This window comes from Babylonia areolata, chromosome 2, assembly GCF_041734735.1.
Source record: "Babylonia areolata isolate BAREFJ2019XMU chromosome 2, ASM4173473v1, whole genome shotgun sequence".
Taxonomy (NCBI): Eukaryota; Metazoa; Mollusca; class Gastropoda; order Neogastropoda; family Buccinidae; genus Babylonia; species Babylonia areolata.
This window is the reverse complement of record NC_134877.1, coordinates 42,673,610-42,701,287: the sequence shown is the minus strand read 5'-3', so window position 1 is coordinate 42,701,287 and position 27,678 is coordinate 42,673,610. Positions and strand designations below refer to the sequence as shown.

Here is a 27,678-nt window from a genome sequence, read left to right as displayed (position 1 = left end):
GAAACGAAGTTTTTGTTTAATCAGAGAAAGTACAAATAAGTTGTTAATGTACTGGAATCCAATGATTTCATGTTTGGTTCCTTTTGTTTTTCTGTTTTCTCTTATCTGCCCATTTTCTTTCTCTTGTTCTGTCTTTCTCAATCAGATTATGACTTTATAGTTTGCCTTCTGTAATTTTTTCTTCTTCTTTCTTTTTTCCTCTCCCCTTTCTTTACTTCTCGCGTCCTTCTTAATTTTGTTTTTCTGCCTTGTTTCCTTGTTTCTTCATTTCTTGCTCCTTCGTTTTTTTTCTCTTCTCTTTTCTCTTAGACTTGGTCATAAATTGAGAGAGAGAGAGAGAGAGAGAGAGAGATTCTTGATTTATTTTAGCGGGACCTTAGTTCTGACTTCCCTGTTTCAACATGCATGCTCATAAACAGGTTTCCATTAGAACTCCCATCCCCACCCCCCTCTCCCCCACCCCCACTCACCAGGACTTGGGTTTGATGACTTGAGGCCAATGATTTTTTTCTTGGGAGGAAAAAAAGTCTCCGATCTTTTCACTCCGCTACATTATTTATTATTTTTCCATTTCAACGAATGTTGATGACCGTTGAACATGGTTATCTTATTAAAATCAAGCATAAATTACTTCAAATGTCGGATGTTGTCTGCTGCCCTTTTGACCTCTAGACTGGAAGGTAGATTTTTTCTTTTTCTTTTCTTTTTTTTGGGGGACGTGGGGGGTGATCAGACCAGAGGAGATTTAGGAGACGATGAATACCAGACGCCCCTTCTCCCCAGGTCTTCAAACGAGGCGGATACATTGACCTGTTCACTGTAGCACTCGGGGGCTGAGATGGAAGAAGGATGGAGCAGAGGTTATGGGAGAAGGGTAGGGCTAATAAAAGAGCATGCAGGGCGGCGGGGAGAGGGTGCGTACTGGGTTTAGAATGGGTGTTTTGCTGTATAGTGTGTGTGTGTGTGTGTGTTGTGGTTGTTAGTGTGCGTGTGTATTTGTGTGTGTGTGGGGGGGGAGAGGGGGTGTGTGTGCTCGTGTGTGTATGTGTGTTTGGCTTGGGGGACTGGGGGGGGGGGGGGGGGGGGGGGGGGTTCAATAGTTGTTTTTCAGAGCAGCGCCCTTCGTGTTTGATGTCATCACTTTTTTTCTTTTTCTTCTTTTTCTTGGATTTTATTTTAGAGAGTTCCAAATTATCAGGAAGGATGTCAAGTGGCCCAACGTGTGCTGGATGAGGAAGTTGTAGTCGCTTGTACACGTGTGGATACGTTGTCCAAAAGGATGCTTATTATTTAATCATTCTCCTCCACCTTTGTCTTTCTTTTCTTTGACATGTATCTGCTAATCATGTTCGTGAGCTCACAAGTTTTGAATAAATGCATACATTCTTGTTGTATTGAGGTATAAAAACTTTGCGACAATGCGTGCTTGAGCTTTGCTTTTTGTGACGTTCATTTCAATTACAACACAACTTCCTGGTCCCAGTGTCGCACCCCACCCCACTCATCCCACCAACCCCACCGGTGTGTGTGTGTGTGTGTGTGTGTGTGTGTGTGCGCGCGCGCGCGCGTGTGTGTGTTTCTCTGCGTGATAGAGAAACTGTCCCATTGTCTCAACCTCCTCCCTTCCACACACACACACACACACACACACACACACACCATCCTTTGAGAAAAAAAGAAATGACACACACACACACACACACACACACACACACAAGCAAACACATCCCTGGTTAATGTCAGCAGCCCAGGAGGCTTCTGTTCGCTTTTTGCGCAGCACAGGCACTGGTAGCCAATGACGTAATGAAGGGTAATCAAGTGTGATTAGGATTCGGGATGGGGGTGGGGGCATGTGATTTAAATATTTGTTTATTTGTTTTCTTTTATTTCTTTTGTTGTTGTTGTACTTGATTTATTTCATGTGACATATAATGCCCCTACCCATCCTCCCGTTTTGTGTGTTTTTGTTGTTGGTTGTTTTTTTTCGTTTGTGTGGTATCCCCCCCACCCCTCTCTCTCTCTCTCTCTCTCTCTCTGTGTGTGTTTGAGATTGAGGAAGGGGTAGAGGGAGGAGAGCGAGGAGGAGTTGGGAGGGCACTCCATCATTACCACCACCAAAACAACAAACCCATAATGGGGTGTGGACTGGAACACAGATATATACATTTACGGCTGCGCATTTCCCCCATCCCCAACTCTTTCTCTGTCTCTCTGTCTGTCTGTCTGTCTGTCTGTCTCTCAGTAATGAATGGCTATGGTGGTAACGTCATTATTTTAAAGTTTTTGGAGAGCCATTACAGTGATTTACACATAGGCATGACTCACTTTCTTCTGCTTAGTTTATTCAGTGCTTGGGTTTTCCCGCCCCACAGGGCCTTTAAGATAAGACGAATTAAGAAAATAATAATATAAAAACTAGCAGATGCTAGTAGTGGTACTGCTTTAATTAAAAAAAAATCTTGTGTAGGTGATGACCCTTGCATTGTCCTGTTGTGTATCAAACATGAAACTTCTCGCACGCGCACGATACGCTTATTTGCAGAACACGAGAAAAACGAACCGAAATTTTGTTTGATCATGGAAAGTACAAATAAGTTGTTAATGTATTGGAATCCAAGCACTTACAGATGGTTATTTTCAGACATAAGGTTTACTTACGACTCGCACTCCATGATTTAAAGTAAGAGCAATAGGCGGAGCTTGGTATAATGTGTCACACAGTAAGTCGTTAACCCGAGTCAAGGTCATAAAATGTGATCTGTCAATTTCTATGGTATGCGGTAGTAAAGAGGAAGGCTGGCGGTAATTGCAAGTACGTATTTGCTTGCCGGCAGTTTCGTTAATTGAGGAGCGGCCTGCCCTCTCTCTCTGTGCTGTTAGCGTGACTGGATGGTTAAAGCGAAGAGCATGTGGTTTCCGTATTTTCAGCTTAGTTGTCAGGCGATTAATTTTCCTCATATTCTTTATCGCCATGTTGGAAATAATTAACAACTTACAAGTCGTATGTAATATGTTCACTTTCATTTCTGTAACACGTTAAGGAAATAAAAATAAAAAAAGGAAAGAAGAAGAAGAAGAAGAAAAAAAAAAAAAGAAGTTGAATATTTTCTTCCAGAAGGCGCCGTTTGTGTACTGTATCGATCTGTGAACGTCAGTTTACGCCTCTGACTGGAAACCCAGTGGTCTTACCAAACCATGTTATGTTCTCTTCACTTTCTCCCTTCTTTGGTGAGTAAGATCTGGTCCTGGCAAGTTTGAGGCATGACGTCTTGGGGTGAGGAGAGCACTTCAGTGGTGGTAGGAGTGGAGACATCACAAAGCCGTGCAAGGTTGTCACATACACTTGTTGATGTCAACGTGAAGTACCTTTGGTACTTTGGTGGGCTATAGTAACGAGAATTTCTTTTTTTTACTCTCCCGCCCCCCTCCCCATACCAAAAAAAAAAAAAAAAAGTAAAGGCAGCAGCCGTTTTATGCATGCGTGTGCTCACAGACACACAAAGCCACAGTCAGACAGACACACAAAGCCACAGACAGACAGACAATGTGTGTGTGTGTGTGTGTGTGTGTGTGCGTGCGTGCGTGCGTTACATGAGTACCTATACTTGTGAGTGATAAGCAGAAGGGAACACACTACAAACCATGGCCAAGACAGACGCAGTGCTATATTTGGCACAGGGAACACAGGACTCCCTCACTTGTCGGCTTATTCATCGTGTAGAAACCTTGACCAAAGATCGGTGACTAATTGTGTTTGATAGCGGGCTGACCTGACCTCACCAACCGTACAAAAAAAGGCACACTCACTTTTTAATTATTTGCTGCTTTCCAACCAGGGAAAAACCCACGCACACAACACTTCACCGGGGTGTCAGTTGTCGTTCAGTTGTCACCTCTGCTGACAGTACTGTTGTTATTCGGGAAGGAGAAGAGGGGGTTTGGTGATTGTGGACTTGGCCAAAGGAAACATGTGGAGCTCTGAGTTGCTTTCTCCTTGCCAGGTCAGGCTGTTGATTAGAAAGTAAAACAGTTCCTAATCACACTCATGCACACACCACACACACACACTCTCTCTCTCTCTCGCTCTCTATATCACACACACACACACACACACACACACACACACACACAAACACACACAAAAAAACCCAGCCGATATTCATCACTACATCCCTCACACCCCTCTTCCAAAGCAACAATGATGACAACAAGTTGGAAGAACAAAACTTCAGTAGATGTGCAAAATATTTATTCTTTCATACAACATGCAAATTAGCCAGGATGTTTTATTGTCTGTGCATATATTACGTTTAGCTAACATGGAGGGAGATAAGTATATGTGCACATATGCGCAGGTACACACACGCGCACATATGCACGCACACATGTGCACACACATGAGCACATGCACTCACCTATGCACACGCGCGCACGCACACACACACACACACACACACACACACACACACACACACACGGTTCCTCTCTCTCTTTCTTTCTTTGTTTATCTGTCTGTCACTCACTCACTGAATTGACATACACCTTTTGGGGGAGAGAATATCATGTGGGGGTGGGGGTAAAGTCATGATGCAGTTTTGTGTTCAACTTTTTTGGGGGGGAGAAGGGTGGGTAGGGGGCAAGTATTCTTGGATGCAGTTTTGTGTACTGGCACACTCAACACATGTCACCACTGCTTGAGCTGTTTGATTCGGAGCCAGTGGATTTCTTTCAGATCTCTTACATCTGTGGAAAGTGAGAGGGGAGGGAACTTGGCAAGAAAAGCAATGGAAATGGAGGGGGGTGGTAGGAGGGGGGAGGGGGGCAGAGAGAGAGAGAGAGGTACTTGTATTGTTCTACTTGTATTGAGATAAAAAAAGAAAAAAGAAAAATAAAGAATGGAAAAAAAAGAAAAAGGGTGAAGAAAAAAAAGAAAAAAGAGGGGTGAATGGAAACATGGTGAAATATTTCAAGGCTCTCATGTTCCCAGCAAAGATCACTCAAGTCCCCAGGACCATACCTACCCTTGGCCTTTGCTGGAAGTTTCTGCAAACACTGTGTTTGTTCCCTGCCCCTGATGTCACAGGGGCCGCTGATTTATGGTACGCTGTGCTTGTCAGAAGAGAAGTTTCTCCCTTTCTGAGGAGAATGTTTTAATTTCTTATAGTTAAACCCTCTGTTTATTGTTCTGTCGCTGGTGAGGGTTGTATCTTCCCTCCCAAATTTATTTTGCTTCTAGCATAATTGCAGTTATACCACAGCCATTGGATTTATTTGCACAGCTTCCTCCTAGGACACCACTATCTTACCATACACCAAAGAAGCCTTTTGTGGAAAATGACACCAACACTGATGTTGATATTAGTGATAAAGACAAACAACAACAACAACAAAAATCAGCTACATAAACAGACCTGTAGGTTTAAGGACAATTGGCATTGGGATGGTCCTTAAAGGTCAGTTAGCCCCCAAGGATGCAGCACTAAGAGCCAGTGCAATTTAGCCTCCTGGATTGAGTTTCATAGTCCTTCACAAAAAAACAACTAAGCTTTAAATGAATTCCCATTGCAATTGAGAAACCATTTATTGTACAGCTCTGACTTTGCTGTTTGCACAATTTTTAAGCTTATGTCACTGGGTTGCTGATACATGCTGAGTGTTGTTGGGCTGTTTCATTTTCTAAGAATGAAGCATGACTATTAAACATGTGTGTGTGTGGTGTGTGTGTGTGTGTTTGTGTGTGTGTGTGTGTTTGTGTGTGTGCGTGTGTGGCCAGTATGTATGAGCTTATAGATTGATGTAAGTTTACAGTTGGGCCAACAGCAGTTGGGACAGCAAGTTACCTCCTCTGCTGTTCTGATGGTCATAGTCGAAGACGACTGACTATCATAGATATATACATGTGTGTGTTCAGGACACGGACCTGCAGCAGAAGATTGACCATGAGATCAAGATGCGGGAGGGCACCACCAAGCTGCTGGCGGCCTCCAAGCATCCTAACCAGCTGCTGGAGGCAGCCCGCTCCCTGCTCTGCTCCAACACACGCATCATCGCCTACATGACGGAGCTGCAGCGCCGCAAGACACAGGAGGTCCTCGGCCAGTCACAGTAAGTCAGCTTGCACAGCATCGTAGTAATAGGAGTGGCGGTAGCAGCAGTCAGCAGTAGTAGTAGTAGTAGTTGTAGTAGTAGTTGCAGCAGCAGCAACAGAAGATATCATGGCATGCAGAGCTTAGTAGTAGTAGTTGTAGTAGTAGTAAATAATGATAATGGACATTTGTAATGCAGTATACTTGAGCACAAACATTGCCTACATGACTGAGCTGCAGTGCTGTAAGACACAGGAGGTCCTTGGCCAGTTGCAGTAAGTGAAGCTTGCACAGCAGAGTAGTGATAGGAGTGGCAGCGCAGCAGCAGCAGCAGCAGCAGCAGTAGTAGTAGTAGTAGGAGCAGCAGCAGCAGTTTCATTTTCTCAAGGAGGCATAGCAGCAGAAGAAGATATTGCATGCAGAGCTTAGCAGTAGTTTGTGGTACTGGAAGTAAATAGTGATAATGGATATTTATTTATAATGCACTGTACATCAGCATTGGGGCCCAGAGTGCTAACAGTCATCAGTTTTAGTTTCAGTTTTTCAAGGAGGCGTCACTGCATTCGGACAAATCCATATATATGATTATGTATATGCTACACCACATCTGCTAGGCAGATACCTGATTAGCAGCATAACCCACCAGGCCTTGAGTGCATGCATATATATATTTGTGTACCTGTCAGAGTGGATTTCATCTATAGAATTTTGCCAGAGGACAACAGTCTTGTTGCCATGACCTCTTTTTCAGTGCGCCAGGTGTGTGCTGTCTACGGGACCTTAATTTATCATCTCATTGGAATGACTAGACACTCAGTTCTTATTTCCAGTCAAACATGGGAGAAAGAGCGAGAGCAGGATTCAAATCCAGACCCTCACGGACTCTGTATTGCCAGATAAGCTTAACCATTTTGCCACCTTCCTCAAACAATCAACATCTATAAAGGAAATAAAGTTACAAAAATTAGTATCTTTGTGTAACTGATTTCATTAAACTGATGGAAGAGAGAAAACAAAATGGTGTTTGTTAAACATTGTGAAAGAAAATAGGCAACATGTGTGACTTGGTTTAAATGGAGAATGAATTTACATAATAGTTATGATGATGGTAGTGTAAAATGATTCTGATGATGATGGCAAAGCAAAATGATAGTTATGATGATGCCAGTGCAAAATGAATAATTATGAAGTATATGTGGGCAGATTAACAGAAGGCAATCAGCTGCCTTGCAAAGCACAGATCAGCGTATCAGGTGAGAACTTTTATTTTATTGTATTTATTAATTTATTTATTTTTGTTTGTTTCTGAGCTGATATATTGCATCTCACATTTCATTTAAAAACCTGTGCTCTTTGTCATTAGCATTGTTTCAACCCACAGACATGCGTGTGCACGTGCGCGCGTGCGCACACACACACACACACACACACATGCACGCATGCACACACACACACACACATGCGTGCATGCACACTCAAACTTACACACACACAACTATACATGCATACACATACACAACTACACACACACACACACACACACACACACACACACACACAGTTTTCAGTTGTATGAAACTCGGCACTTCCACCTATGCATTAAACTAGGTTAATTGCAAGTGGTAAATGTGAGTGGGTAGTGTCAGGCATGTCTCTATGCTGTGGTGGAGTGGTTTTCCCAGTCACAGAGATCATCAGAGATAGGTGTCGACATATTTACTCCACAGAAAGGGGGTCAGGCTCCTGATATCTCGTCCCTGGCCACTGTGGCTAGTGTCATAAAAGAGTCATTACTTTTATTTTTATTTGTTTGTAAATTTCCCTACCTGCTCAGATGGTTCCTGATGATTATTGTCACAAACTGTATGAATCTAGCAGTGTAAGAATGGAAACTGTTAATACAGTATTTTGTTTTTCGTGAAGTGTTTGTGTGCCTGCATCAGTTTGCAAAATGACAGATTTATGGTTTTACCACATGGCATCCTCTGCCTTTTATTCTTCCAGTCATTTCACAGCAAAGGGCTGTAATAACTCCAAGATAGCAGTATTGTGATACAAGTATGACACCTTTATCCTTAATAAATCTCAGATGCAGGAATTTTGTCTTCAGACTTGCTGGACAAAAATCAACCTAGGAGGCAAGGCATTACAATTATTTAAGAAAACTTTCAAACAGTAGTGTTTACAAGAATGATCATTTTTATCTTGTAGGATTAGAAACAAGTTGAGAATGTGATTGTTATTCAGAATTTGTATATATACTCTTGCCAACAGTGTTGATGGAGGAGAATAAACTGTATGAAGACAACTGCATAAAAGTAAATCCATGCAGACAGAACTTTAGAAGCCAGTTTTTAAAGATGTTATGACCAACTATGGAAATGAAATGATAAAGAATAATCACAGTCATATTTGAAACAATAAAAGATTACAGACAGTGAAGAAGCAAAACAAAATCCTTACATATAGAAATCATTTTAAAGCAGATGCAGACATGTAAAAAAAATAAAAGTAAAGAAAAATAATCAAAGAAATATGACAGAAAAAGATAACAAACTGAGCTCCCCCCAAAAAAACAAAACAAAAAACAAACAACAACAAAAAAACAAAAGTTTTTGTTGAAACTAAAGATTTCTGTTGTCATGTTGCAGATATTAGAATACCCTTGATGTGGAAAGACACAGACCACTTCAAAAACAAAGGAGGTGAGCTTAGTTCTACAAAGTGTGTTTTTTATTTTATTTTGTTGTATCCTTTTTAAAGAATTGTGTGTACTGTGGTGAGACAGTCACATTATGATGGATAAAGGCGAGTCAGACACCTGGTGTATTAAACTGATTATTTTATATTTAAAAAAAATATATTTTCTTTGCTTTCACCCAAGCCTTTCAGTTTCATCTTGACTGGAGTCCCCCACCCCCACCCCCACACCCATGCACCAGTATGAACCACACCTAGGTTCGTCTACTGGCAGTCCTAGCAGCAGCAGTCCACAGGCCTGAACCTATCAGTATGAAATTTCCAGAAGGCCACACACCAGAGGGGAGATCTTCCACTGCTGCTGAGTTACTTTTGGTGGTGTTCAGTCGTGTCTGTTCTGTTTCAGCAACATACACGGGACACCACCTGTTAAGTCCCACTACTGATGGCAAGAATCACTTAGTTGTGGAGTCAGACAGTTCAGCAGTGCATGTTCGGTTTCAACAACATACCTGTTAAGTCCCACTACTGATGACTAGAATCACTTAGTTGTGGAGTCAGACAATTCAGCAGTGCATGTTCGGTTTCAATAACATACCTGTTAAGTCCCACTACTGATGACAAAAATCACTTAGTTGTGGAGTCAGACAGTTCAGCAGTGCATGTTCTGTTTCAACAACATACCTGTTAAGTCCCACTACTGATGACAAAAATCACTTAGTTGTGGAGTCAGACTATTCAGCAGTGCATGTTCTGTTTCAACAACATACACAGGACACCACCTGTTATTATAGTGTTAAGTCCATCTACTGATGACAAGAATCACTTAGTTGTGGAGCCAGACTATTCAGCAGTGCATGTTCTGTTTCAACAACATACACAGGACACCACCTGTTATTATAGTGTTAAGTCCATCTACTGATGACAAGAATCACTTAGTTGTGGAGTCAGACTATTCAGTACAACAGTAGTGCATGTTCTGTTTCAACAACATACACAAGACACCACCTGTCAAGTCCTACTACTGATGACAAGAATTACTTAGTTGTGGAGCCAGACTGAGTGAGCCTCTCCCTGAGAGAGCAGGGCATGAAAGGTCACATAATTTGGGGACAATTTTATTTTTCTATATTTGGTATTTCATTTTGCTCTGCTGACCTTTATGTTAAGTGAGTGAGACATGTGGGATGGGCAGATCATTATAACCTTTCTAACATTTATTCTCTTTTTCTCAGCTTTGAATGCATACCAAATTCTGTGCACAGACCCAACAGTTCAGTTTAAAAGCTAGGTGATGCTATGTCTCACAGTCCATTTTCTGTACCAAGCCCTGTGTTATTTATAATCTTTGCACCTTTTTTTTCCAATGTTTGTTTGCATTTATTTATTCTGGATATATGAAACATCATCCTGTTGTGTAGTTATGAAAAATCCTGTGGTGTGACTTACGAAAAATCATCCTATTGTGTAATTTATGAAACACTGTATTATTACTATTGTCTGATTTATGAAACAGTATCCTTTTGTGTGATTTGTGTTGTCAGCTCAGCACATGTGTATACATCCGTAGGCACACAAACATGCCCACATGCACATATGCATGGATAGACATGTTCACACAAAGACAGCAACACAAACACACACACACACACACAGAAAAACATACACACATTGACACAGATGCATGCACAGACTCTCACTCAAATACATACACGCTTGCACACATGCATACACACGCACATGTACACACACACTTCTTGTTCTTTTTATGTTTGACTATACATCTTGTTACAATTGCGTTTTGCTGTTTCAGATTACCGGCAGTATGCTGTGTTCTGCTTGCTGAAAGTGGGCACCGAAATCTATGATACCTCTATGATCACCAACGTGGACCGTAGCATGACTGACATGACTTTTGAAGATGTGATTTTATTGTAAGTGTTTGCAGTGGTGGGGGACTAAGAGAACAGTCATGGGGTGGATTGTAATTATTGAAGTCCGTGTCAATGGTATTTAAACATGAGAATGATAGATAATGTATAATTATGAGAATGCTGTTTTGTAACATCAGTGTTGGTAGACATAAATATGGATAACTGGATTATTGTTCTTTTTTTAAATTGGTGTCATGGGCTTGGCACAGTGCTTGATGAGAATTATTAACATAAACAAGAATGGCATGAATTAAACCCTTTGATATTAACATTTATACAGGAATACAAGAAAAATGTTGATGACACTCAAACCTGCTAAAAAAAAAAAAAAAGACATATTGGTTAGAAAAAAATATGTAAAGCGCTTTGAGCTGGTTGAAAGTGTTTTATAAATGTCTTTTTCTATCACATAGTCTCCCAACTGTAGGGGCACCAGTGATAAACTGGCACCCAGTTCTCTCCATCTTTACCAGTTACTTGTCTCTCTTAGATAAGTGTATACTTATTATCATTCTTCTTCATAGTAGTATTATTATTGTTATCATTTTATTATGAGATATGCCTCCATCCCTTCTTGTGTGTCCCCAGCCAGAACATTCCCCATGACTTTGAGCTGAAGCTGGAGGTGTACTGTCACAAGCTGCACGAAGAGCTGTCCATGGCCAACACTCCCAAGAAGATCCGCAAGAAGATCACAGACATCTCCGGCTCTGTGGGGAGAAGTGTGGGCAAGAGGCTATCAGGACTGGTGAGTTTGGAAAACAAGTGCTGCGTGTCCACAAATGGTCTATCATTTTTTTCTTGATTTTACCAGGCTGGGGGACTGTCAGTGGATAGGCTATATTCAGAGGAAGAGCAGTTGATTTCAGAGGAAAAACAGTATTTTTCAGCGAAAAAAAATTGATGAGTAGGATTTATTTTTGTCCAGTCCGTTTGAGGCCCTGTTAAGTTTTTCAACTATTCCATGACATCACTTGTGCTGTAGCCGCCATGTAATAATTTTTAAACAGCAAGCATGTCAAGCTTTGCCCCCCTTTGCCCATTCACCCACCAGGGGCCTTAGGCAGCCCCTCGACCCTGTCCAGTTTTCAGAGGCAACTCTCCAGGACAAAATTCCCAAGCCTGTTTACTGATTTTTCTTTTCTTTTCTTTCATTCTGCTTTAGTGGGCTGCTACTCTCAAGTTCACTCATAAACTTCTATGATGGGGCTTAACGTGCATGACTGTTATGGCAGCAATGCTCCATTTTCGGGGGTGTGCATACAGAACACTGAGTGCTTTATTATCTCCAAAGAGAAATTACTTTATGTGTAAAACTCAATAATTTCTTTGATATGATATGCACTTAATATATTGACATGACTGATCAGAAAAAATCTCCACCTTTAATCCATCTGGTGTCCGATCCAGAGATCAAACCCATGACCAGATGAATTCCAGTGCTCTTACTTCTCAGCCATTGCACCCCTCATTTTGCTTATAAACACTTTAATGGCTGGTATTGATGGCAAAGTACTGTTTAATGCATTTACATATGTGATAAATGTATATATGTGTGTGTGAATACACTAAGTGCAAAAAGATATGATACATTTTATGTTCTGTGTGAAATAATGTTTGAAAAAAAGAAAGTTCAAGGGAAGTAATTTGGGTAATGTGTACGCATTCACATCCACCCAGACACACTCGCATGCACACCCACACACATGCACAAGAAAAAAAAAGACAGAAATATGCAGATACAGTGCAAAACACACACATGTACACATAGAAGAGAGAGCAGCTAAACTTTTCACATTGTCTCCAATCAGTGATCAGAATTCCATTCTGGAGTCAGGATTGGATTAAATGGTGTGTGTTGGTGCATACATGTGTATGCTGGCAGAAATATGTGTTTGTGTGTATGTATGGTGTGTGTGTGTTTGCACATACACACATCCATTTGAGGAAGAGTAAACGTTGAATGAAAATGGGAGAGAAAAAGAGTGAGAACAGTTTGTAATCTCCTGCTGTCCTTGGCTGTGTTTCAGAATGATGCAGATGTAATTGGCAGCATGGTTCTGTAAGTATCCTTTGTCTTGATTTGTGTGTGTGTGTGTGTGTGTGTCTGTCTGTCAGTGTCTCTGTGTGTGCCCAAATATAATGCGTGTGAGAGACATACGTAGTATTTGCTAAGGAAATGTAACTGTCCAGCTTGGCATTGATTAGAAGATATGTGGTTTACTATTGATTTAGTTCACTGGCTGCTTGTTGATGAAATGGTTTACAGTTGGTTTACTTCGTTGTGTGATGAGTGAACTGTTCTTTTGATTAAGTGCTGTGAGGAATGATTGAAGAACTTATTTGTTTTGTATTAATTATTTACTTGATTCTGGTTTTGTAAATGATCAAATTGTTTACCATTGATTGATTAAATTATGCTTGATTATTTAACTGATTTATGGTGGATTACTGGAAGGCCTGCTTCATCAACTGAGTAATTTTTTTTTCACTATGTAAAACAGAGGACCGCGGTTTGAGCTGGTTGCCAAGGGAATACTGCACTTACAGGATGTGCATGACTCTGTTAGAACCTTCGACTTTGAGCTGGAGAAAAACTCAGGTGAGGCTGAAAGAGGATTGAAGAGTGGTGTCATGGTGTCTGTTTGCAGTGGGAGTGTGAGTGTGTATTGGTGTGTTTTATGATTTCATCATTTACAGGCTTGTTGTACAATTCAGTCCTTTCTTAGGCTAGTTGTACACTTGAATCCTTTCTTAAATATGGCGCAGTAAAATGAAGAAGATAACCCCCCTCAAAAAAATTAGTCTTAGAAATATCAAAGATAAACTTTATTCTCTTTGAGATAAATTTGTATGTTTGTCTGTTGCTTTTGACAATAGAATTTACACAGCAAGTCTACAAATCAGTGTGATGGCTGCACCAGAGGGTGACAGAATTTACTATGTTGTGATGACTGTTGCAGAGGGCAGTAGAATTGGTCACATTTATTTTTTTCTTTGGTGCCACAAAATTTTGGACATTTTGTTTACTATGCTTGGAAGACAATGAATAATGGTGGGGGTGATGATACCTCTGCTATGGTGGTCCATTTAGGTTTGGGTCTACTTCACAAGTCTTTTCTTTCATAATGCATCTCTGGCTCATCCAGGCTGAGAGATGCAGACACCTGCAGTGTTCATCAGGAAATTTGAGTAACACCCCCAAAGATGCATCTATCAAGCAGACGATCCCTGACCAGTGATTCCAGTCTTCGCATTTGAGCCTATAGCACACTGAACCCAGGGTAGAAGCTGGCCATGGGATGAAAAAATAAAACTCAGTTCTGTTGAGGCTCGAACCTGCGTCCTCCAAGTCATCAGTCTGTAATGCTAAAGAAGGAATTCTGTTTATTGTTCTGTCACACTTACTGTTAATTGTAGATGTCTATTTAAAGTATTCATTTTTACATTGATTAATGTTATTAAAACAAAACAAAAACAAAAACAGAAAAAGGTGGGAGAACAGGGCAAGTGGAATGGTGACGCTGAGAATTGATTGCACTTGCTAATGATGGCTGTTTCAGAGGGCAAGGTCCATGAGCTGCCTCTCTTTGGTAACTACTGTTGTCGGGTGGCTGCAGTTCCTGGCTGTCTGGTCAACCCTGCTGTTTCTGGATACCTCAATCTTCAGGTACATTTTATGTGTCATGAACCACGGCCATTCATGTCAGATCAAGTTTTGGAACATATGACTAAGATTGTCCATCAAGAACATTCCATTCTTTATTTCAGACACTTAATTTGACTGTCAAGAAGGCCATTTGTTGTACAAATGCAGTGATTTGTAGGGAGGGATTAGTCATATCATTCTGTTGAGTGTAGTTTGTGTATGTGTGTGTGTGTGTGTGTGTCAGGGCTTGTGTATGTTTATGTGTATTTGTTTGTGCTTTCATATCTGTGAAACAGCATGTTTGTTGCATATCTGTTATGCATGTGTAAATGTGTGTCTGCATGTTTTACATTTATTTGCTTATTTATCGTCATTATTGTCTTTTTATTTTAAGTTATTGATTATCATTATTATAATTTTATTTATTTTTTATATTATTATTATTATGTTTATTATTTTTATTTTTTTTTATTTATTCTTTTTTTTTCTCAAGACCTGACAAAGCGCGTTGGGTTACGCTGCTGGTCAGGCATCTGCTTGGCAGATGTGGTGAAGTGTATATGGATTTGTCCAAACGCAGTGATGCTTCCTTGAGCTACTGATACTGCTACTGAGATGTTTCATGAAGAAAATTGAATTTTGGATGATGTTTAAAAAAATCTGTCTTTTGACACATTTTGTTTTACTTTTTAATTATGCTTTTCTGATGATTTCTGTTCTGTTATGTTATCTCTTTGCTATTTTGCTTAATACCCATGTATATGCACATAATTTTGATATACTGCTATACAACATACTGCTGGCAGATTACACAAATGCTGTACAAATGACAACGTCTTGTACAAGACACTAAATTGGAATGATCATTGCACTAAATTTTGCGTGTTGTCTCATAATCATATGATATTGTTGTGCATTGCACGACGGTACTGGGCACCCTATGAAATATGGTAATGTGGTTACCAAGCCGTGGTTACTAGGCATGGATGCTGTACTCGGGGGGTGACTGGATACATTTAGTTGAAGGACCTCAAAAGCTTCTGTTTTAGAGATAATGAAGTATTCTTGTGTTTGGTTATTAGTATGTTATGCTTATAATTATATTAAAAATGTTTATTGATTGTTTCTGTTTGTGTCTTCGTTATGTTCCTGATAGCAGTTCTTTTTATTTGTTTTATTTTTTTACAGTTATGGTCTCCATGTTGTTTACTTGTCTATGTTGTGATTATGCACCTGATCAAATTTTTCTAATTTGAGATAATAAAGTTATTCTTGTCTTATCTTGTATCTGGTGTGGTGCAGGAGGACGATGACCTCTCCAAGTGGCGGCGGTACTGGTGTGTGCTGAAGAACCTTCACCTTGCCTGCTGGTTGTCCCCGTCCGACATTGAAGTTGCTCAGCCCCTTCTCTCCATCCCTGTCACCAAAGTGAGTCGGTCTGTCATTCCTTTTGGCCGGGCCTGCTGCGCCAGTTTCAAGTGCGCAGAAGAGTTTTCATTAACATATCATTTGTGTGTGTTTTTTAGGACAAGCAGATTCCGATCTTATTTTACCATGCTGTTGCTCGCGTTGATCGCAGCAATTCCTTAGAATGTCTGCATTTGGTGTTCATAGTTCTTTTTTTTTTTTATACTAATTTAGAGATGTTTAAGAAGAAGGCATACCCTTGAAGATGTTCAAAATCACTATTTGGTGCAATGTTATGTTGATAGGACTATTGTCAGTGAGAATATAAATCTGATTTCATGAGTCATCCAAAAAGCAGAGTTGTGACTGTTTTAGGAACTGTTTTTATTCTCCAGGTGGGGGATGCAAGGGAGATAACTTGCTTTTTTTTCTGAAGTGGACCTCAGTGGAAGGATGTTTTGTTTGACAGATCAGTTTCAGAGTGTATGGACACACACACACACACACACACACACACACATGCAAGCACATAAACACAGAGTTTTGCCTTTGTAATTACAAATGCCTTCATCCACCTTCTGAAGGTGTTGTGCATAGCCAGTATGTTTCGTCAGTCTACCAGTTTTGGGGAAAACTCAGAGTCTGCTCCATTTTGAAGAAGTCTGTGTATCACTGGTTTGGAAGTGATGCCCCAATTCTGTGTGTTTTTATAAATAATACGAAAGAGCTCTATCCTTCTCTGTCAAGTTAGATATGGGGCCGCTTCCTTTTTCCATCACTTTTTCTTTGCGTTGAGGTGACAGAAACACCTGTAAATGGGAGCTAAAGCAGGGTGCACAGAAGGATGTGGAAATGCTGATATGCGTGTGAAAAATTAATTTTTTTAGCCTCTCAGTCTGTTGAGATAGCAGAAGACTATGAAGATGTCATGCTCATAGCCCCTCAGTCTGTTGAGATAGCAGAAGACTATGAAGATGTCATGCTCATAGCCCCTCAGTCTGTTGAGATAGCAGAAGACTATGAAGATGTCATGCTCATACATGTCTTCCATTCTGACACAGCTGTATTTGTAATTTCAACATATTGAAAACCAATGACTGTTCTGGATGTTACGGCAGCTGGTTGCATGTAAAAGGAAAAACAACAACAAAGAAACAAATGGGGGCACCATTTTTCATGGGTGAACTAATGTTTTGACAGAAAAGGGAAAACTTTGTGCACTCTCTTCACGTGGGAATTCTCCTTCAGTCATGGTGGCTGTGATGATTGTTGTGATGATTGTTGAATCAAAAAAAAAAAATTGTTCTTGAGAATTCTTGAAAATTTCAGTTTGTTCCTGATGGGAAGATTTTGGTCTTCTAGGCATGTATGCATGCTATGCTGACTTTTTGTGTGTGTGTGTGTGTTACAGAGCACACAGATCAGCGACGCAGACCCCAGCACGTGTAAGCGTGCCCACACATTCCTCATCAAGACGGTGACCATGCAGCAGGTGTCACAGCACACACTGGCTGCCGACTCCAAGGACGAGCTCAACATGTGGTGGGAGGGCTTCCAGCAACACTTACTGGATCAAGGTGTGTGTGGGGGTGTGGGTGTATGTGTGAGTGGTGGAGTGTGGGGATGGGATTGGGTAGGTATTTGTTTGTGGGGGGGATGTGGCTGTCTGTGTGTGTGTGTGTGTGTGGATGGGTATGTATGTGTGTGTGTGGAGGGAGGGGGGGTATATGTGTGTGTGTGTGTGGGAGGGGGGGGGTGGCTGTCTGTGTGTGGGGGTGTATGTGTGTTTGTGGGTGGGTGGGTATATGTGTGTGTGTGTGAGTGTGTGTTCTTCACTTTTAACATCACACACACACAAAAAAACAATATCAGTACATGAAGGAGCAAGAATGTAATACAATGTAAATTGCAAGCTCAGAAACCAAAAATTAAAGCAAATGTGAAGCATACTTTCTGAAATATTTAATGAGAACAAGAAATTATCTGTGACAGCTTCAAATAATCTTTATGGAAAGCTAAGTACGAAAGACTTTAAAGCCACACTTTCATAATGTATATATGCATTTGAAAGAATTTCGTCACAGTAACATGTTTATACTATAGATCTACATTTAGGTTATCAAAATTTCTAATTTGAATCTGTTAAATCATGCGATAATGTGCCTGGTGTATATGTTTTGCGTGTTGTAAGTGTGCAGGGCATGTATGTGGGTATATGTGTGCGTGTGTGTTGGGGGGAGATTGTGGGGTGGGCAGGTGGTCTTCAGTCTGAGTGTGTCGGGTGTAAAGATATTTCAGTCCCATGGTTTATGTAAGATGTTTTGTGCTGAATGCGTCTTACACTTACATAAGTACTTATTCCAAAGAAATGTATAATCTGATTAGTAAATTTATATACAGCATTAAAATCTTTCTTTATGTAGACTCCAGTATTTCTTTCAGTCATTAACTGAATTTATGAAATATAGTATTTGATGTATTTGCATCATTCATTCATTGTAAAAAAAAAAAAAAAAAATCATATGTACATTTGTTATAAATCATGATTGAATTATATGTGTATGTTTGCAGTAATCCCTTATATGTACTGGTTATTAACCCCTAAATGAATATTTTGCATAATTAGATATTTACATTTATTTTGAAATCTTTAAACTCTACTGTATGTAAGATATAACTAAGGAACATCATCACCAAATTTCATCAAAATCCAGGCATATCTAGCCATATATAATATGGTTGGTGGCAAGAGAGGTGACAGAAAATCCTTTCCTTTTCTTTTCCTTATCACTTCACCTTGACATTATGCATTCTATAACATTGTTTAAAAATGTATTTTCATGCCATAATATTGTGTGTATATGTGTGCGTGATTGTGTGTGTATGTGGTGTGTGTGTATGCATGCATGCATACATTGTGTGTGTGTGTGTGTGAGTGTGTGTAGCCCTGTGGAAACATGCCTGTGATGAGGTGATGACCCTCAGATCCCCCACCAAAAACAAGGTGCCCTTCTACAGAAAGAGTTCCATATATGAAGACACACCTTTAATAGGTAAGTCAGGGGGTTTATCTCACCCTTAGACTGTTGTGTGATATATATATGAATATATTTACTTCTTTATTTGTTGTTGTTGTTGTTGTTGTGATTTTGAAGCATTAGCATGGTTCATGAATGTATAGATTGAGAAAGGAATGATCCACCCTCACAGTCACAGTTGTACACACATTCATGCATGCACAGACACACGAAGTCGCAGTATTGGATAACTATAGTGAGAAAGAAAATGCATGGAAGCATGCAGCCCCTTGGAGATATGGGACAGGTATATATTTATATGTATTTGTTTCATTAAAGTGTTTGAACATCTTATTGCAAAGTCTGGTTTGTTGTACATGTATACAGTATGGTTTTTAAATGACTTTGTAGCAGCAAATGCTGAAAGTTTCTCCCTAAAATACCAAGGGTAATTCAAAACTATTTCCTTGCCAATTTTTCACCAGTGATTGATTATACATAATAAAACATTGGAAAGATACATTAAGAGCTGCATACAAAACAAAAGAAGTGTATGAAGAGAGGAAAAATAACGGACCACATGAAAGGAGGAGCGTAGGATCCTAAACCCCTTAACAACTGCTGAACCTTGGTGAAATGACGTCAGTTTGGTAAAATGACGTCAGTTTGGTGTGAGTTTGAAGTGCAGCAACTACTTTTAAAGTACTTATCATTGATGTGAGTGATTGTTGCTGAACAAAAACGGTTCAGTCCCAAGAGGAAGAATCCACAACACAGAATGGTAGCTGACATCCTGACCTGAAAGCTCTGCCTTATCCCAATGAAGTGACTGTCCTTCACTGATAAGCATACCGTAAAGTTCGGTCCATTGAGTGCACTGGTATATAAGCCACACCCACTAAATTTTGGAAAAAATTGAACTTTATACATACATAAGCCGCACTGGCTTATAAGTCGCACTTATTTCCGATACATGAACACATACTGATACTACAGAAAAGCTGTCAATACTGTAGGTTATGAAATAAACACAAGCGGGAACAACACAAAGAAAAGCAAGCGAAAATACTGCTAGTGCCACAAAAAATAATAAATAAACACAACGAAAATAAGATCCATAATTTAGGGATAGTCACATTTATTCAGTGTCATCCTGCTCACTGAATCCACTGAAATCTTCATCTTCAGTGTCCGAGTTGAAGAGAACCAGCACACCTTCATCCGCCATCTTGTCATTGACTTCAGCCTCGCTTTCACTTCATGAACATGAAGGTGGAGGTTGCTGCTGGTTCGTTGCTTGCACTGTCGTCTGCTAGGTCGATCGCCTTCAATTTGAAGGCTGCATCATAGGCATAACGTCGTGTTTTCGGCATGATAAGGGTGTACGCTTGAGCAGAGTAGAACTGAATGCTGATCTGAAGGCTTTAATGTGTGCGGATTTGATTTATAAAATGTGAACAGTTAGCACACTATCCTGAAGCTCATTCAAAAATTCATGGACAGAAATCATGATTTTGGTGAGTTGAAGGGCAGCTGAGAATAGACGAGAACATGACACTCCCGGGATCGTTAAAATCCTCAAATAAGCCGCATCATTGTATAAGCCCCAGAGTTTGAAGCTGGAGTAAAAAGTCGCGGCTTATAGACCGAACTTTACGGTAGTTGTCAGCAGCAGTCATGGGGTTAAGGAGAGATGTTCAGAGGGAATTCCAAAGTTATCAGGCTGAAAATGGCAACATTTGTCATGACTGGACAGTTCTCTGTTGGGCTGAATGAGTGGACACAGGGAAGGGAAGGAGAGCCATAACTGTGTGTGCTTAGGTCTGATCATGGTTTACAGCATGTGGCTCACTTTGCCTTCTTCCTTGTGTTCTCTTCCTCAACAAAAAATGTCAATACAGATTTTGTGCCGTTTTGGCAACCTTTTTGTCACAACTAGTCACACTGTTCATGAAGAGCTGAACTCGAAAATTGCAAAACGCACCTCTCCCAAAAGGCTCCTCTAACTTTCCGCCGAACCAAACAGTTGTTTTGATATTCCTGTCTTAGATAATACTACCCAACCTTTTTTCTTTTCTCCGTTCCATTCTTGCATGACTTTGTCACATGTGTCCTTGTTGTTTCTGTCTGTCTAACCCACAGATTCCACTCCTAACAAGAAGAGGTACCGTCTGTTGGTGCAAGACGAACAGTTCTCCCTTTCTCTTTCAGACCCGGACAGCGACAACAGCATCGTCAGCGATCTCAAGGTGGACGATGCCCAGCTCAGCCAGATGCTGAGCACCCTCATGGGGGAGGCCAACCAGATTCGCGGCAGTCCCACCCACGGTGGAGGGGCCTCCTCACACAGCTAGCCGCAGCCTCCAACCTTGATGGGAAAAAAAGAAAATAACAGACCAGCTGAGGAATGGCATGTCTTTTGTAACTTGTAGCGTCTGAAGGTGGCCGAGAGCTGCTTCCTGTGCAACGCTGGTGCTTGTGAAAGATTGAATGAATCCACACGGTTCATGAAGACAGTGGGAGGAATGGATGTACCTGGTTTGTGAAGACAGTGAAAGGAATGGATGCATGTGGTTTGTGAAGACCGTGGCATCTTCTTCTTGTGAAATGCTGGAACTGTACTTTGGAGATAACGTTGTTTTGAAGACTGATGTCTCTCTGGCTGCTGGAAGGTGATGGGAACACACACACACTGTCTGCTGGTATGGCCAGTTGGAACGATTGATGCCAGAATTATGATGGATTAAATACAGCGCCAGCAAATGTCTATTATGGAACACGAATAGTGCCATTGATAGGTCACAGAGGACTGAAGGCACTAGAAGTAAGACTAGAAGTATGATGACATTGGTATGGTTTTCACTGTTCTTGGTTTACCAACATTTTTGGTTATTTTTAATGGTATTGCTCTTTGTTTATAATAGTATTGATAATTGTAATGATGTTGCTCCTTGTTTACAATAATAGAGCTGATCATTTTTGAATGACATCAGTACATTTTATTTGGACAGAAGAAAGTGGGATTTAGGTCCAGTGCACAATTTTCTTTCTATGGACAGGACTTATGTGGATTGATCGCATCAAGAGCGAAAGAATAAAGCGATGCTGGATGACCAAAAGAAATGGAATAAGAACAAACCCACTAAGGTCATACAAGAATGGGGATAGAGAGTGACTTTCTAAATCAGGCTTAATACAGTGTGCAGTTTCCTTTGTCAGTCATATATAAATATATATAGGGCTAGTTCCACCTCTTGATGGGGCTGTTTTGTTTTTCTGTGTGTGTCAAAATGGTCTTTACTGAGCGTAAAAGAATAAGCTTTACAGCTTTATTACATCCTGCCCTCAGAAAAAGTGTGTGTGTGTGTGTGTTCTAAGTATTCAGAAGAGTGTTGTGATTCTTATTCCTTTGAGCCATTAATCATATGCAGACATTTCACTCGTCTGGAAAGAAATCAGTTAGAGAGAGAGAGGAAAAAAGAAGTTCAAAGGCTTACTCCAGAGCAGCAGACAAGGGGAGAGGTGGTATGGTTATTGTCACATCATTTTGGACAGTGCCTGCCAGGAACCATTCTCTGCTGCCGTGCCAGCCTAGTTGCAAGGCGAACAGTGCAAATCCACATAGTCTGGCTCCAATTGAAGTAATTTTTTTTTCTGAACAAATTTCCTCTAAATGACCTGTTTGGTCCATTGCTAAAAATTGTATGGTGGTATCAGCATCAAACTCAGTGTTAGTATTTTCATCCAGAATTAAACTATTGGATCTTATCTCTTAAGATTCTGCCCCATTTTGTCATAGAATACCTTTATCCAATAGTCAGTATAAAGCCATGTAACAGTAATTCAGTGCAGACATTTTGATTTTTTTTTTTTTTTTTTTTAAATTCTCGATACAAATGTGTCATTGCTTTGAAATGTTGTGGAAGGAACTCTTTAAATGTTTTAGAAGGGAAGTAACTCAGGAAGAGGCTACATGTAGCTATTTTCAAGCTGGAATGGTCAGGCTATACGAAAAAAAAATCAAGGACTGGAGATATATTGATGTAAAGAACTGCCATAAAGTACAGTACTGATAATGATTTAGTCGTGTGCAAGAAGTCGGGTAAACTTTTTGTTTTGTTTTGTTCTATTTTATGTTATGTGGCCTTGGATGTGATGTGAGGCCTTTATTTTGAACCTGTATCAGTGGAAGACATTTTTCATGACAATTTTTGGCCCCTCACTGCCCAAAATAGGTACGGTATTGCATTCAGGCATCAGAGGAAGCCCAGCCAGTATTCTTGGGTTGAGAAAATTTTTTTACAAGACTGATGATGATGCAGTATTTAACTTTCCAAGATTTTTGTTTTTAGTCAAATGTTTTTTGTTCTTTTTTACAACAGCCACTTGGCCTGTTTTAGTTTGTTTTTGGTTTATTTAGGTACAGATACTCAGAATCATTTCTTGTTTTAAGAAATAATCTTTGCCAGTTTGTTTTCAAGTACGTTGAAGCTGTGTGTATCTGAACGGTATTTAGGAGCTATGTTTAACTGAATATAACTGGACAAGTTAAGGTCACATGTATGGCCTGTAAGTGTACATAATTCAAGCGTGGATCATATTTAACATGTTGGTAATGATCCCAAATTTGTAACTGTGAGGCAACCAGCGAATCCCCTTTTTTCTTATCTTGCGTTCGTCAGTTTTGCCTGTTTAATGTTTGGGCTATGTGTGTATGTGAGTGTGTGTGTGTTTGGATTTGTGTACGAGTTTGTGTAAATGTGCACGTATGATCTAGTGTGTGTACGTTTATGTTTCCAGTGATTTTATGTAGCTTTACCAGTATAAGTGTCATTGTGTATATGATTAGGGTTGCCTTGTTCTTGTGTTTTCAGTCTGGAATAGAAAGAAACATTTTTGTCTGGCTAATAAAATCATTAACGTAGTAACAGAAACTGTTATGGAGCAGTGAATTAAGATCACAATCACTGTAGAAAGGAAGTTCACCAAGGAAACACACACACACACACACGCACGCATGCACAGACACACACACACGTATATATAAGACACACACACCTACATACATGCACATGTACATTTGACCTGTGTACTCAGCTTATGAAGACAATTGTTTTGTGTACATTGAAGGATGTACTTGAAATGGCTTGTTATCTTGTTGGGATACTTGACTACTTTTATTTGTTCCTGTGTTGTATTTGATTTTTTTTTTTACACATTTTTTAATTATTTTTTTATATTTTAGAATGGCTTTTACATGATTAATATTGCACAGTTTTTAATGCTGCTGTGTGCTAAATAGTTCATAGGGTCACAAGAACAAAATGATACTTGAATAAAAATTATCAGCCTGACTGAGAGGGAGAAGGAAGTAAGGAAGGCATTGTGTTTCACGTCCCATCACATATGTCAACATCCAGTTACTTTGAAAGGTTAATTTTTACATTTGTATGCTATCATTTAAAAATCAGAGGGAGAAGATTATAATGCTTTATGTGTGACTAACAGCTTCTGGTAAATTAAACAGATGTGTGTTGCACTGGTGCATTTGGTCCAACAACAGCATGTTCTCAATGATTATTGACCCAGAGAATAGGGGCCTCATGCCCAGACTGAGCAATACTGTTGCTCAAGTTGACTAGAATTCTTGTCAGTCGTTATTGGTTATTATAATTATTTTTAAGGTAATTGCTAAGCAAGAAATGAACTGCTTAAAACCTGAATGTAAAACTGGACAAAAAGTGTCAATAAGGAAGCGATGGGATGGTTCGAATGGGCATGTCATAATTTCTACTGGTGTATTTGGGTGGTTGGCTGCCCCAATCACTGTGTTCATTTTTGTACTGATTGGTTCATCAGATTTTGTCGGTCTCCTTGTCTGTTAAGTTGTGTTGTTGGGGCTTCCTTCATGCTCTTTTTATGGTTTTTTTTCCCCTTTTGTGTTATTCTGCGTATTGCCATACAACATTGTGGTTTGTTGACAAGCACAGTTGTGGTAAGATAATAGTAGGTAAATGAGAATGTCTCATGGAATGTCTGTGTGTACATGTGCATGTGTGATCACTTGATGTACATGTGTGTGAGTGTTTGTAGATGAGTGTAGGTGTGTGCATAATTGTGCATATATTATTATATGCATATGCATGTTTGTTGCCATGTGCATGTGTAAGTATGCAAGTGCATCTGTGTATGTGTGTGTGTGTGTGTGTGCGTACTGTTTGTTGATTTTGAAGTTTGCTAGTGGAATTCAATAGCAATAGAAGAATTCTTATGAGTATGAGGCATTCTGTGTCTGTTGTGGAAAAGATCCAGAGCATTTGGTAGAAATCCTTTACGATTGTCTGAACTTTTAAGCATGTGTGTGTGTGTTTGTTGAATGAAAATGTTTGAACGTTGATCTAATTTCTTTGTGCTTTGTTATTCTGACATGTACATGTGCTTTTTTATTTTAACAAATTGTTCTTTAAGTCTTACTTGGTACAATTACTCAATCCATGAAAAGTTAAGAAAAAGGCACAGCTCTTGAAAGAAAGTTCAGAAGAAAGTCTTCTGATTGTAATTCATTGGCAAATTATTAAAAGACAAAATCATGAACTGGAGTGAAACTGACAAATGTTATTACAATGTCAGTTATTCAATGACAAAACCATGAAAGTAAGTTGATTTGACAATCGTGAACACATTTATTGAAAGACATGAAAGGTATTGAAATTGATAATTGTGAACACAGTTGTTAGAAGACAAAATTATGAAAGATATTGAAATTGACAGTTGTGAACACAGTGTCACTGAAACTCTGCTCTCCTCCCCTTTCCCTGGATACATTCCGGTGTCAGTGAATATTCCATCAAGCAGATCTGCGAAAGACAATGTGCCAATCTAATCAGAAAATGTGTTGCTGATTTTTAAAAAAGCAACAACAACAACAACAAAAAAAAACAACAGCAAAAAACAAAAAAAACCTCACTCACTCACTCATTCCCTCGACCGCTGGGGTCGTTGGGGGGACATGAGGAAGATGTCATAGCTCACCACGCCGTTCTGTTGGCAGCTGTCGTGAGGAGATCTGGCATTGTCATTTTGGTCCATTAGGACAAAAAAACAAAAACAACACATCAAAAACATATATTTGAAATAGAAACAAGATACAAAGGTGAAAAAAAAAAGACAAATAAAAAAAGACAAGAACAACAAATAAATAAAAAGTAGCATTGTACTTATGTATTATACAATCTGCAAGTTTGATAACAATATAAAGTTATGCTGATATGGTGTGTATATCATTATATTGTACTATCCTCTTGAGAAAAAATGTGCATCAGTTCTATGTTGTATAGTATTGATATATTGTTATTCCATTCCATATTGAATTTGGACACAATTGTTTATTTTTGCATTGTGTAACCCACTTTTGAACCAAGTGTTTGTTTTATTTACTTTTTAATAAAATAAAAAAGATTTAGAGGAAATATCTCCATCTTAACTCATATAGATATACATTTTGAATAATGTTATTATAGAGTCAAATACATCAGTATTTGCATGTTCATTATTTTAAAAAAATTACAATATTATGTGTCATGCGGACATGACACACATTTTTGAATTTTTAATTGAATGTTTCTTTTTCTAGAATTAATTTGATGTTGGGGAGAGAGAGGCTGTAAGTGTAATGGGGTGTAGGGTGCAGTGGTTTGCCCCTTGCATGGTCACAGCCTCAGGGCGCTTTGTTTTCATCGACTCCTACACTTCTCTTGTTCATACAGTCATTACCACACTTTACTTTTCAAAAGAGATTTCTTTCCTCCTCCAACAAGTGTTGGCTGTGCTGAAGAGAAAACACTCCTTTCAGAATGAACTAGCTCCTTTTTATACATTTGAGCATGAAGACGAGTGGCTGGCCTTATTCCTCAGCAAAGGGCTCCTCTTTTGGTTTTGCCCCGGCTGTGTACATTCGGGTCACATGACCTTAACACACATAGATGGGGGATGTGAGTGAGTGGTGGTGGCCAGGGTGTAGACAGTTTGAAAACACACAGATGTGTTGTCGTTAGGCTACAGACAGTTTGAGCAGATGACACGTTTGACAACTTTCTGCTGCTTTGTGTATCATTAAAAAAAAAAAAAAAAAAAAAAAGGCTGTGAAGGAATGTGAAGTGTGTTTTCAAGAGAATTCATGGGGAGGGTGATAAAGACGGACATTTTTCCTGTTTCAAACCAGGTTAGTTTTTAGAATGTTTTTTAATCTGCATATATAGAGTGTTCCTATTTAACACTGGATTGCAATTTATACACTGTTTAAATCAGTATTCAAATTTTTTCACTGTTTCCATCTGACATTGGAATGTTTTCCACCCACAGTTTGGTTTTGTTGATTGGGGCACTTTCTCGTATTGAAGGGGTTTGTGCTGGCTAACTGTGTTACAGTATTGTGAACAGTTGTGGATTTATTAGAACATCATTCCTTGCTTGTGTTTTACTGGGTAGTTTCTTTAGACACTTCTCACATTCTCAAATTTTTTTGCGCTTTGCTTCTACCTTTTTTCTTCCTTCATTGTTTGTTTTGTGTGTGTGTGTGTGTGTGTTTTTGCCTTCCCAATCCATTCCCCTTCCTTTTTTTCTAACTGGTGTAGACCTTTTTTGCAGTCTTTGTTGTTTTGCTCTAGCAATTAGGTAGTGATATGGCAGTGTTTTTTTGGCCTGTATGGCTTTTAAAACTTTTTGTGTGTGTGTGGCTTTTATGTATTTTAGATCCTTTTAGAAAAAAGTTTCTGTAATCTGAGGATGATAAATTATGCAGAAGGGCTTAACATTATTTGTGTTAAGGAGCATAATGGTTGAGAAAGTGTATAATGAACTGTGTTACAGTAGTAAGATCTGTGTGA

The 27,678-nt window shown here is 39.5% G+C and overlaps 1 protein-coding gene across 4 annotated transcripts in view; it reads left to right on the top strand.

Moving 5' to 3' along the window:
* The window catches only part of LOC143301523 (rhotekin-2-like), an 82,030-nt gene extending 56,093 nt beyond the window's left edge, over window positions 1–25,937 (top strand). For 3 of the 4 annotated variants that reach the window (XM_076615908.1, XM_076615891.1, XM_076615883.1), the window contains 12 exons: window positions 5,912–6,105; window positions 7,290–7,339; window positions 8,738–8,791; window positions 10,600–10,720; window positions 11,309–11,468; window positions 12,751–12,782; window positions 13,225–13,322; window positions 14,284–14,390; window positions 15,672–15,797; window positions 17,188–17,353; window positions 18,722–18,829; window positions 20,936–25,937. In XM_076615908.1, the coding sequence (XP_076472023.1) occupies window positions 5,912–6,105; window positions 7,290–7,339; window positions 8,738–8,791; window positions 10,600–10,720; window positions 11,309–11,468; window positions 12,751–12,782; window positions 13,225–13,322; window positions 14,284–14,390; window positions 15,672–15,797; window positions 17,188–17,353; window positions 18,722–18,829; window positions 20,936–21,147 (1,428 nt within the window). In that variant the 3' untranslated portion in view covers window positions 21,148–25,937. The remainder of the gene's footprint in view (window positions 1–5,911; window positions 6,106–7,289; window positions 7,340–8,737; window positions 8,792–10,599; window positions 10,721–11,308; window positions 11,469–12,750; window positions 12,783–13,224; window positions 13,323–14,283; window positions 14,391–15,671; window positions 15,798–17,187; window positions 17,354–18,721; window positions 18,830–20,935) is intronic. The other variant, XM_076615900.1, reaches the window with a different exon arrangement.
* The last annotated feature ends 1,741 nt before the right edge of the window (window positions 25,938–27,678 follow it).